A 12,514-nucleotide genomic window follows, 5' to 3' on the forward strand; every position below is an offset into this window, starting at 1 on the left:
ATTTTAGACTTAGGACAGTGTTTGTTTGTGTTCCACATGTGAGTCCTAGACCAACTCTCAAATCTTTAAAATTGTGAATAAGGTCTGCCTGAGATATTGCTCTTAACTGGAGGTGACTGATAATTTTTTACTGTTGTCTGTCTCATAAAGCGAAGTCTAAAACCTAAGCCAAAAACAGCTCCCCACCCGCCATTTGCTGTTTCATCTTAAGAAGACTAGACCACTTAAAAAATTACAATGTAAATGTATAATTTCATAGCCCCACAAAAGAAAAAAAGCCAAAGGAAACGAAATAACTCTTTCTTCATTTTCTTTTGTGGGAGGAGGTGGTGACCCCAACCGGTTACTTTTTTAAATGGGCAAATATTATCAATGTTTCTAAAGTTTAAAATGGCAGAAGTTGGAAGTTTCTCCCTGACCTCCATTCTAGGGAAAGAAAGCCATTCTATTGTACTGGAAAGGTGGGCTTTAAAATTTGGTACCTGGAAAAATTACTTTTTCCTTTAGTTAACTTAAAACCTTTTGGGGTTTTTGTGGTCAGTATTGATTTAACCGATATGTCTTAATGTTACTGTGGCATCTTCACAGTTTTTATTACTGACCTAATTTATACTTCATTGGTTGTAGTTTAGTCTCAGATTATTTCCTATAGAAGATAGTTTTTTGCATAGTGCAAGCATACCTTATTCTATTGTGCTTTACAGGTACTGCTTTTTTTTTTTTTCTTCAAATTTAAGGTTTGTGGCAACTCTGCGTCAAGCATGTCTATTAGTGCCATTTTTTGGATAGCATTTGTTCACTTTGTGTTTCTGTCACATTTTGGTAATTCTTGCAGTATTTCAAACTTCTCATTATTTGTTACGGTGATCAGTGATCAGAGATTACAGCTTGCTGAAAGCTTAGATTTTTTAATTAAGAGAATGTGCTTTTTTAAGACATGCTGTTGCACACTTAATAGATTATAGTAGAGTGTAAACATAACTTTTATTTGCACTGGGAAATTTAAAAATTCATTTGACTCCTGTCATTGCAATATTTGCTTTATTGTGGTAGTCTGGAACTGAATCCCTCAATATCTCTGAGGTTATACCTTTTATGCATTCTTCTTAGACTGATAAATGATCTTTCGAACCTCCTGGAAGGACTATAGGCAAAAGATACATTTTCTAAAGTTTTAAGCAAATAACTGAATATGTGATTACTAGCCCATGTATTTATTTCAGTAATCCTCCTTGTTTCCCTTTTCCAAAACTTATTATCAAAGTTAAGGGTGTTTGCATTTGGGATATTATAGTCTAGCCATTGGGTTTATAACTATAATCAATATGTAAATATAATGATAATCATTTATTATTAACATCTTCATTTCTTTTTTTAATAACTAACATTTATTGAACTATTAAAGTACATCAGGTTTCATTTTTAAATTAGTTCACACAGGTTATCTAATTTATTACTTTACAGATAAGAATATCAAGCCTTAAGAGTTTAAATAACATGCTCAGTTTCTCACAGTTAAGAAATACTGAGCCTAGCATTAAAATCCAGCCGGTCTGGCTCTAGAACCTGTATTCTTAAGTATTTACAGTGCTTCTCATAATAGTGCCTGATCTTTTTTGGTTAGTGTAATATTGGTTATTCTTGTAAATTTTGTCATACCTACCTGTTTTTATGATTTGCTGAAGATGGACCGTTCCTTCTGTTGTGAACTATGTATTACTGGATAGGCCATGTGAATTTTGTCATAGGTTTAGTATTACCATAAATATTTTTGACCTAGATTTTAAGAAGACTTTGTTAAATATATTCACTATCATAGAATTAGTTTGGGGGAGGAATTTTAGGAGAAAATGATCCTAGAGGAGAGAAAAAACATGGTAAGTTTATAGGAATTGGAAGAAGGCAACTTTGATTAGAACTCAGAAAGTAAAGGAGGGAATTGTGAAGAAACATCAGACGTGCAGGGGCCAGTTGATAGAGAACCCAGTTGTTGTTGTTGTTGTTGTTGTTGTTTTAAATTCTAAGAACAGTGGAAGGCCATGGATAGGATTTAAAGGTGATCAGATGTACTTACATTAACAAAATCTGGGAGTGGTATGGAATTGTAAGGAGATGAGAGCGGATCCCAGAGAGACTGCTATAAAAAGGTTATTATATAAATAGTCCAGTCCAGGGCATGATAGTGTCTTGAACTTGGGTGATGACAGTGGGAAATGAAAAGAAGTGGGGGGATTTGGCAGGGATTTAATAGGTGGAACCTGTTAATCAGTTGCATATGGAGAGAGGGGATAAAGAAAAGTTGTGTGGGCCTTTGGGGTGCAAAACTAGATGAATGGGAGTGCCATCCATATGAATAAGGAATCAAGAGAAGGACTAAGCTGTGGGTTGAAGATCACAAGGTTAGTGTGGGATATAATGTATTTGAGATCCCCAGGTGTTCTGGAAGTGGATATGTTTGTTGAGTATGCAGTTTGGATGTATGGGTTTGCAACTCAGATTTAAGTGTAATTAAAGCGATGGAAGTAGATGAGTTTCCCTTCTTGCCAAATAAAAAGAAAGAAAAAGCAAAAAACTTAGGAGGAAGCCTTAAAGAACTAAAACATTTCATAGGTGGAGGGAAGAAGGTGAGCTGGGAGCAGGTGGAGATGCCTAAGGAGCATGGCTGCCAAAGAAGGAAGCCAAAGAGAAAGCTAATTAAAAACAAACAAACAAAAAAAGGATCACTTGAGTTGAATGCTATTGAGAGGTCTACTAAATTAACTGAAAAGATTTGGTTGAATTTGATAACTTGAAGGTGATGTGCAAGAACCATTTGATGAAATAAGTGCAAAAGCCAGATTGGAATGGTTTGAAGAGGAAGAAGAGGCATAGTTGAAACTGCTAACAATCAGATTAATATATCAGTCCACAGTGAGCTACTTTATGCATAAAGTTTATGTCCTTAATACTTGTATATCATTTGGCCCAATAATTACTCATATATTAGAGTAAGAATTCTTACCCGTAAGTATCTCAATGTGTGCAGTGTTAAAGTTACCAGGGAGAAACACCACAGTGCGAAGAATTTGTGGTCTCAGTGGATAACCATTAGAAGAGAAACCCGAGGCTTCTTGGGTATTGGAGATTACCATTAGCAGAACACCTTGTTTTTTCCTCCCCATGTTACAGCTTTCCTGAATTGAAAATAGTATTTATAAACTTCTTATTTTTTAAGTAAGCTTTTTCTCCTAATCTTGAAATTACTCAAATGCTATATAAATTGTCTTTTCTAGTAGAGGGGCCCTGGCTTTCAAGGGGAAAAGCAGTAAAAGGATTTTCTATGTGTTAATTTTATTCTTAGAGAAATTATGTATCAGTCATTTTATTTTTTATTTCCTTTCAAAAGACATAACAAAGTACCAAAGTCGGGAGTAAGATACAGAGCACATTATCACCATTACTTCCCCCCCCACACACACACCTGATCCCCCTGTTAATAACCCTGTTACCATTACTTTTTAATATAATATTTGAGAATAATAGCCAGCAAAAGTACATACACACAAAATATATTACAGGCCAAAAACCAATTTTTGCAACCAATATTATTGCATACTTGAAAAACCCATGAGTGTCAATGAAAAATTATTGCAAACTAGTAAATTCAGTAAAATAGAAAACCATACACTTTGTATATACACACCCACAGTAGAAGATATAACAGAAGAAAACACCCTTTTTTACAGTATCAACAATAAGAAATGTGGGATATCCCATATGAAGAAATCACTAAAACACTGTTGACACAAAACAAAACTTGATGAAATGGAAGGACATATTTCCCCCTTCCCTGTTCCCCCACCCCCACCCCATCCCCCCGCCCTGGGTTGGTTGGTTATTTATTTATTTATTTAGTGGTAAGAAAGGTCAACATCATAAAAGATACCAATTTAAAAAAAAATTTTTTTAACGTTTATTCATTTTTGAGAGAGAGCGAGGGAGACAGAGTGCAAGTGGGGGAGGGGCAGAGAGCGAGGGAGACACAGAATCTGAAGCAGGCTCCAGGCTCCAAGCTCCAAGCTCCAAGCTCCAAGCTGTCAGCACTGAGCCAGACGTGGGGCTCAAACTCACTGAGAGATCATGACCTGAGCTGAAGTCATACATCTAACCAACTGAGCCACCTAGGTGCCCAGGGATACCAATTTTTTAATAAGTTAATGTAAACATTTCAGGCAGCTCTCCCTTTCCTACTGCAGTTACTAGACAAGATAATTTTGAAGTAATATGGAAAGTGGATAAACCAGAACAACAATGAGGGGGATTAGCCCAACCAGATGATAAAATGTATTATAAAGTCATAAAACATTTTCTTTCTGGCTTATGAACAGTCAGACCAATGGAACAGAATAGAAGGTTTAGAAATAGACCCATGGAACTTACTAGTATATGATTTTGATTAAAGAAGTGATCGAAAAAAGTGGAACTTTTCAGTAAATGGTGTTGGGAAAACTAGATAGTCATCTGGACCTCAGGATGAACCCCAGATATATCAGATTTAATGTAAAAGATGAAACTACAAATACGTCTTGAAAATATGGGCAGATTCTCTACATCCATGCTAACATTTGTGATTGTCTTTTTTATTTTAACTTTCCTATTGGGTGTGAAGTATCTCATTGTGGTCTTGATTTGCATTACCCTAATGAACAATGATGAGCATCTTTTCAAGTACTTACTGACTGTTTGCATATCTTTGGAGAACTGTCTATTCAGATCTATTGCCTATTCTTAGATTGTCTTTTTAACTGTTGAGTTGTAAGTGTTCATTTCATATACTGGATGCATATCCCTTATCTGGTACATAATTTACAAATATTTTACCCCATTCCAGAAGTTATCTTTTCACTTAAGAAAAACAACAACACAACATGAAGTTGAGCATTTTAATCATTTTTAAGCATACAATTTAGTGGCATGAAGTACATTTAAAATATTATGTGACCAAATGAAAACCTCTAACCATTAAGCAGTACAACTCTCCTTTCCTCCCTATCCCAGGCCTTGGTAATCTCTATTCTACTTTTGTCTCCGTGAATTTGCCTATTCTAGATAACCTCATCTATGTGGAATCATTCAATACTTGTCTTTTTTGTGTCTGGCTTCTTTCATTTAGCATAATTTCTTTAAGGTTCATCCATGTTGTAGCATGTATCAGAATTTCATTTCTTCTTATGGCTGAATAATATATCATGGTATGTATATATCACATATTGCTAATCCATTCATCTGCTGATGGACACTTGGGTTGTTTCCATCTTTTGGCTGTTCTTAATACTGTTTCTGTGAGCATTGGGGTACAAGCATCTGAGTGAGTCGTTGTTTTCTATTTCTTTGGGTATGTACATAGGAGTAGAATTGTCTGTGTTTAACATTTTGAGGGGTTGCTAGACTGTTTCCCACAGGAGCTACACCTTTTTTTCTTTTTACCTTCTTGATAGTGTTTTTTGAAGAATTAAACATTTTTTATGAAGTTCATTGTATTTTTTGTTTAGTTGATTGGACTTTTGGTGTCATATCTAAGAAATTATTACCTAATTCAAGGTCATGATATTTCTATGTTTTCCTCTGAGTGTTTTGTAGTTTTCATTCTCACATTTAGGCCTATGATCTATTTTGAGTTAAGTTTTGTATATGATGCGAGGTAGGGGTCCAACTCTATTCTCTATGTGAGTGTCAAATTGGTCCACCATCATTGTTGAAAAAAAAAACAAAACGATTTTTTCCCCGTTGAAGTGTATTGGCACCTATGTTGAGAATCAGTTGACCATAAATGTAAAGATCTATTTCTGGACTCTCAATTCTATTCCTTGATCTATGTCTATCCTTATGCCATTACCACACTATCTTATTACTGTAGCTTTGTAGTAGGTTTTGAAATTAGGAAGTGTGAGTCTCCCTACTTAGTTTTTCTTTTTCAAGATTGTTTTGGCTATTCTGGATCCCTTGCATTTCCAAATGAATGTTAGGATCAGGTTCTCAATTTCTGCTTTGAATTTGTAGATCTGCTTGGAGAGTATTAACCGTCTTAAACAGTATTAAGTCTGCCAGTCCATGAATATCGTGCAGCATTAAAGGAATTCTTATCAGTCCACTAATTTTCTCTTTTATCCTTTCTCACTTTTGAGAAGTGACTTTCACTTGTGAGCTCAATAAACTCTATCATCTATATTCTCTGTGTCAAAATATGCAACTGTTTTTTTCTTTTATTCTAAAATATAATCCGCACTCTCCTTCCCTTTTCATCTTAAGTCCTCTGAGATCTTGTTCTTTTGATTATTAATGATAATATTTCATTTTAATCTTAGTTCAGTATTCCATTTCTCTCCTTCACTGGCTCTTTCCCTTCTGCCTTCAAATAAATTAATTTCAGTCTCTAACACTACTTGATCTTAAATAGATTGCCTCCTAATTATTACTTCTCATCTCCTTTTCCTCATTTCTTTCACTTCCAAACTTTCTTAATAAGTTATCCTCTCTCCCAGCTTCGATTATTTCTTTGTTTTGTGGAATAAGTGAATTGGTCTTGATTACTTGTGTTAATCTTAATCTAGCCTCTGAACCGTTGAAGTCCGTACTCAAAGCCCTATTATATAGAAGTGGAACTATTCTGTCTTGAAATCTGGGTGGCACTCTTAGAGCCATTTGCCACAACAGCATCAGCCTTTGGGGGTCTCTGTGGAGCCCCCAATGGCACAGTTTGAAAGCTACCACAAGGTCCCTTCGGCCCTAAAATTTGGTAACTCCATAGCAATTACAGAAGTTGCATTCTTGAAAGTTTCAAATAATTTACTTGTCACCAAATTAAATTATATTCTTAGGCACCATTTCTCCTAGACGTTTTATAGTAACTAAACCCTTAGTTTCTCTGTTGTTTCCCACTACATTTTCTTTCTTTGGCTTTAATTACATACACAGTCTCTTTAAGTGCTATTCACTTTAAATTCTAACACCGGCAAGAAGCTTTTCCAAATCATACCAGCTCAGTAACATTTTTCCCACTAGTAATCCACTATAATAATCATTTATGCCATTCATTTGACACTTAAGTGCACAAAATATTTTGAGCTACATAAAGATAATTTAGGCTCAGATTCTGCCCTTAAATGTGATCTTGTAGAATAGAGATGTACAAAATAATTATTGAGATGAATTAATGAGTGCCATAGGAGAGCCACAGATGAAGTTCTATGGAAATTTAAAGAAGATCAAGATACTTTTCCTTGAAAGAATAGGGCAAAGGATCTCAGAAGATTTGGGTTGGAACTTGAAGGGAATGTAGTGCCTGAACACACAGGGGTAGGCATTCTTGACTAAAGGAGCAGTGTGAATTGTAGCAGAGGTAGAAAAGCACAAGATGGTAGGTATTTTGATTTGGCTGGAGGAAAAGTTTTAAGAAGAAAGGTAGTGAGATAAAACGTTGTAAAAGTAAACTGGAGCTGGACATAGTTTTATTAGTTGTCTGTCTAATGTGTGCGTCTTGTTTTCCCAAGCTCTATGAAGATAAGTAATGAATCTTACACTTTTAATCACCTGCAGCAGGGTTATGGGTTAGAGAGCAAGTATTCCATAAGATTTTGTCAAATGTATGAAAGATAGAAACAGTTGCTTCCCAAAAACATACTATTCAAGGTAACTTATTATCACACCCTTCTGTTTACTGTGGTTTTATCAGTAAAAACTATTTTAGATCTCCATAGTAATGGTTCCTTACACCCAAAAAGTCCTTATGACACTTTAAAACATAAAATGGAAGGGGTGGAAGCCGGGGTTATGTGTCTAATGACCAGTACTTGGTTTGATTCATTCCCCGCCAAAAAAAAGGGCCTGAGAAATTCTGGTTTGAGTTGAGAAAAGTGATCAGTTATAAACAAACCTTTTGAAATTTAGTCTGTAATTTAAGTTCTTTTTATGTTTTAATGAATTAGATTTTTAAGACTATTTCCTAGGATTCAGATTTCATTTAACCACAAATATTTGTTGAAAAGAAATGAAGAATTGAAAAGGTGTATCCAAGCATTGTGTTGGACTATGTATGGGTAACATTTTCTTTTTTCAAAAAATTTCCTAAAATAGTATTTTGTATGATTGAATAAAAAAGATTAAAAGCTTCAACTACTCTTACTAAAACCATGTCCATCTTGCTGTACGTTCCTGGTACTGTTTGTCTCCACAGAGAGTGTGTTATGTACACACATAATAGAAAGGCAGGGAAATTGAGTATGCCTGCTTTCAGTCTTTTCTTCCCAGTGGCACATGCCAATCTTTTATTTTTATAAAGCACAATATTTTTTAATGTTTTTTTATTTTGAGAGAGAGAGAGGAAGAGTATGCACAAGCACGCATGCTGGGGAAGGGCAGAGAGAGGGAGGAGAGGATCCCAAGCAGGCTCCATGCTGTCAGCGCAGAGCCTGACTCAGGGCTCCATCTCACAAACAGATTATGACCTGAGCTGAAATCAAGAGCCGGATGCTTAACCAACTGAACCACCCAGGCACCCCAAAGCAAAATATTTTTTACAAATTAAATTGGAAGATATATTTAATATAGGGGTAGAGTTTTTGTCATAACACTTGTTTTGTTTTAAACTTTCTATATCATGTACTAGGTGAAAAACCATTTCGCTGTGATGAATGTGGTATGAGATTCATACAAAAGTATCACATGGAAAGGCATAAGAGAACTCATAGTGGAGAAAAACCTTACCAGTGTGAATACTGTTTACAGGTAAGAGGTGGTTTAAAATGTTTGTTTTTTTAACCATTTTGCTGAGGTATGATGGACATTGAAATTCTTCTATCCTAAATTAAATTATAAAATCATTCTAGTAAATTAGAAAATGTCACTACTAGAACTATTTGAAGAACCTCCCAACTGCTGTTGATTAGATTTATAATTTGCAAACGGCTCAACAAATTCATTTGGATTTGCTTATATTATTCTGCTTCTATTTTTATATTAATTACTTTTTTCTTTTCTTTTCTTGCTTGACGAAAAACACAAACTAAAACAAAAACTCACTGCTGAAATCTGAATTTGACAGTATTTTTCCAGAACAGATCGTGTATTGAAACATAAACGTATGTGCCATGAAAATCATGACAAAAAGCTAAACAGATGTGCCATCAAAGGTGGCCTTCTGACATCTGAGGAAGATTCTGGCTTTTCTACATCACCAAAAGATAACTCACTGCCAAAAAAGAAAAGGCAGAAGACTGAGAAAAAATCATCTGGGATGGACAAAGAAAGTGCTTTGGACAAATCTGACCTGAAGAAAGACAAAAATGATTACCTGCCCCTTTATTCTTCAAGTACTAAAGTAAAAGATGAGTATATGGTAGCAGAGTATGCTGTTGAAATGCCACATTCTTCAGTTGGGGGATCGCATTTAGAAGATGCATCAGGAGAAATACATCCACCTAAGTTGGTTCTCAAAAAAATTAATAGTAAGAGAAGTCTGAAGCAGCCATTGGAGCAGAATCAAACAATTTCTCCCTTATCCACATATGAAGAGAGCAAAGTTTCAAAGTATGCTTTTGAACTTGTGGATAAACAAGCTTTACTGGACTCAGAGGGCAATGCTGATATTGATCAGGTCGATAATTTGCAGGAGGGGCCCAGTAAACCTGTGCACAGTAGTACTAATTATGATGATGCCATGCAGTTTTTGAAGAAGAAACGATACCTTCAAGCAGCCAGTAACAATAGTAGGGAGTATGCGCTGAATGTGGGCACCATAGCTTCTCAGCCTTCTGTAACACAAGCAGCTGTGGCAAGTGTCATTGATGAAAGTACTACGGCATCCATATTAGATTCACAGGCACTGAATGTGGAGATTAAGAGTAACCATGACAAAAATGTTATTCCAGATGAGGTACTGCAGACTCTCTTGGATCATTACTCTCATAAAGCTAATGGACAGCATGAGATATCATTCAGTGTTGCAGACACTGAGGTGACTTCTAGCATATCAATAAATTCTTCAGAAGTACCTGAGGTCACCCAGGCAGAGAATGTTGGATCAAGCTCCCAAGCATCCTCATCAGATAAAGCCAACATGTTGCAGGAATACTCAAAGTTTCTGCAGCAGGCTTTGGACAGAACTAGCCAAAATGATGCCTATTTGAATAGCCCGAGCCTTAACTTTGTGACTGATAACCAGACCCTTCCAAATCAGCCAGCATTCTCTTCCATAGACAAGCAAGTCTATGCAGCCATGCCCATCAATAGCTTTCGATCAGGAATGAATTCTCCACTAAGAACAACTCCAGATAAGTCCCACTTTGGACTAATAGTTGGTGATTCACAGCACTCATTTCCCTTTTCAGGTGATGAGACAAACCATGCTTCTGCCACATCAACACAGGACTTTTTGGATCAAGTGACTTCTCAGAAAAAAGCTGAGGCTCAGCCTGTCCACCAAGCTTACCAAATGAGCTCCTTTGAACAGCCCTTCCGCGCTCCATATCATGGATCAAGAGCTGGAATAGCTACTCAGTTTAGCACTGCCAATGGACAGGTGAACCTTCGGGGACCAGGGACAAGTGCTGAATTTCCAGAATTTCCCTTGGTGAATGTAAATGATAATAGAGCTGGGATGACATCTTCACCTGATGCTACAACTGGCCAGACCTTTGGCTAAAAAAAAGTGTAAATAATACTGGCACTTTAGAACAGATTAATCAAGAGTGGGGTTACTCTGTGTAAATGGAGTGCTGTACAGATTTAAGAGCAATGCGTTATAACAAGTTAAGCTGATATGAATAGCAAGATAATCCAATAACTGCATTTTGTTTGGTTAGTCAGCATTCTTTGAACTGCCTTACATGTTGTCACCTTTATAGAAGCAATGCATTACTTGTTTTAGAACAGAAACTTGCTATTCCACCTACACCGAGTTTAAAAGGAAAAAAAAAGACTTTCGCACAATTGTTTCCTAATTGATAACATTGTACATTCTTAGGAGATTAGTAATTGTGTGAAATTTACTCATACTGTTTCTAAGTTTTTCAGCATAGTCATTGCACTTCAGCAGGGAATCTGAGTATACTTTACAGACAGAGTGAACTTCAGAGTTTAAATGTCAAGAGATTATGGCTTAAATAAATTAGTGTGTCCTATAGGAGGAAAAAAAGAAACCAAGAAACCACCGTTTAAAAAGAATGATATGCCATATACCCTTGATTTTCATTTTGCATTATATTGACATGTTTTTTTTTTTGAGAAAAGAAAGTAATACAAATCTGATAGTCTAAGACTCCACTATTTAAAAGCCTAATTACTTTTAAAATATGCATACTTTCAAAACTTTTACCAAAATACGTAACTGTTGAAGCATTCACTTCTCAATGGAAGTATGCATATTGGTGTCAGTTTCTTTGTACAGTTGTACTTAGATATTTTTTATGATTTTTCATGTGCAGGTATCAAGGTTTTGAAGTTTTAGTAAAAAGATATTCTGTAGATTACATTCCCAAGAACATAATGCTTACACAAAATGTATATTCCACGTTTTAAAGCTTAATTGTATTTTACTTTACATATACACTTCAGTTAACATAGAGCACTTAGAATCTATTTGGTATTTTTGATTTCTCAAAGTAAAAAAAAAAATTAGATTTTTAGGTTTGATATGGTTGTGTCATAATCATCTCATAATTGACAATTTTAATTTTTGGCAATAAAAGGAAATTGGATATCTTTGGAACTGTAAAACCTGGTTTAATCCTTCTCTTTCTAGAATCTTGATAGATTGGATAATTAAACAGTATCCAGAGAAACTAAAGAAATGGGCATTTTAATTGCTTATTTTATCTTGAATTACTTTTTAATGAACACTGCTCATTACAATTTTACAAACCAAAAGTGTTTACTAATTCTAGTAACTACAATTTCTTTTTCAGCTAGATGAGTGATCGGAAACTTTTTGTTGCATTTCAAAATCTAAATAAACTACAGACTTTATCCTTATACCACGAATGTTTTTTTTTTTTTTAATATATATATATATATATATACTTTGTCTTAAAATAATACAGCATGGTACCATAAATAGTGCTTTTATATATACACATATGTATACTTTTCTAAAGAATGATGGTTTTGAGTTACACATTGGACAGTTTTAATTTTTGGAAAATAACATTACTTCTATTGATTTTATTATCCTCTTTAATTTGTTCCAACTTTTTGCTTATTTTAATTTCCACCATCTTTGTCACAATGCACATACTGATGTAGCACCAGTGATGCTCTAAAATTAATATTCTTGGAAGGTGAAACTTTATTGTTGCTAATTTCCACTTTAACTTTTATATTGGCCCTATAGATCTGCAGTCTTTGTTTCAGTATAGAATGTTACACATTTAAATTATTGTTTCTTTTATTTAATGTTATCCCAAGACTGTTCTCATAAAGGGAACAAAGAAAATATCAACCCTTAACATCTTTTACTTTTATTTTGAATATTTTGGTGTTT

At 35.0% G+C, this 12,514-nt stretch overlaps 1 protein-coding gene across 5 annotated transcripts in view; it reads left to right on the top strand.

The window, feature by feature from the left end:
- ZNF148 (zinc finger protein 148) overlaps positions 1–12,006 on the top strand; it is a 122,623-nt gene extending 110,617 nt beyond the window's left edge. For 4 of the 5 annotated variants that reach the window (XM_030330255.2, XM_030330257.2, XM_030330256.1 and 1 more), the window contains 2 exons: positions 8,645–8,763; positions 9,080–12,006. In XM_030330255.2, the coding sequence (XP_030186115.1) occupies positions 8,645–8,763; positions 9,080–10,678 (1,718 nt within the window). In that variant the 3' untranslated portion in view covers positions 10,679–12,006. The remainder of the gene's footprint in view (positions 1–8,644; positions 8,764–9,079) is intronic. The other variant, XM_030330259.1, reaches the window with a different exon arrangement.
- Positions 12,007–12,514: the final 508 nt, after the last annotated feature.

This window comes from Lynx canadensis, chromosome C2 (genome assembly GCF_007474595.2).
Source record: "Lynx canadensis isolate LIC74 chromosome C2, mLynCan4.pri.v2, whole genome shotgun sequence".
In the NCBI taxonomy this organism is placed as follows: domain Eukaryota; kingdom Metazoa; phylum Chordata; class Mammalia; order Carnivora; family Felidae; genus Lynx; species Lynx canadensis.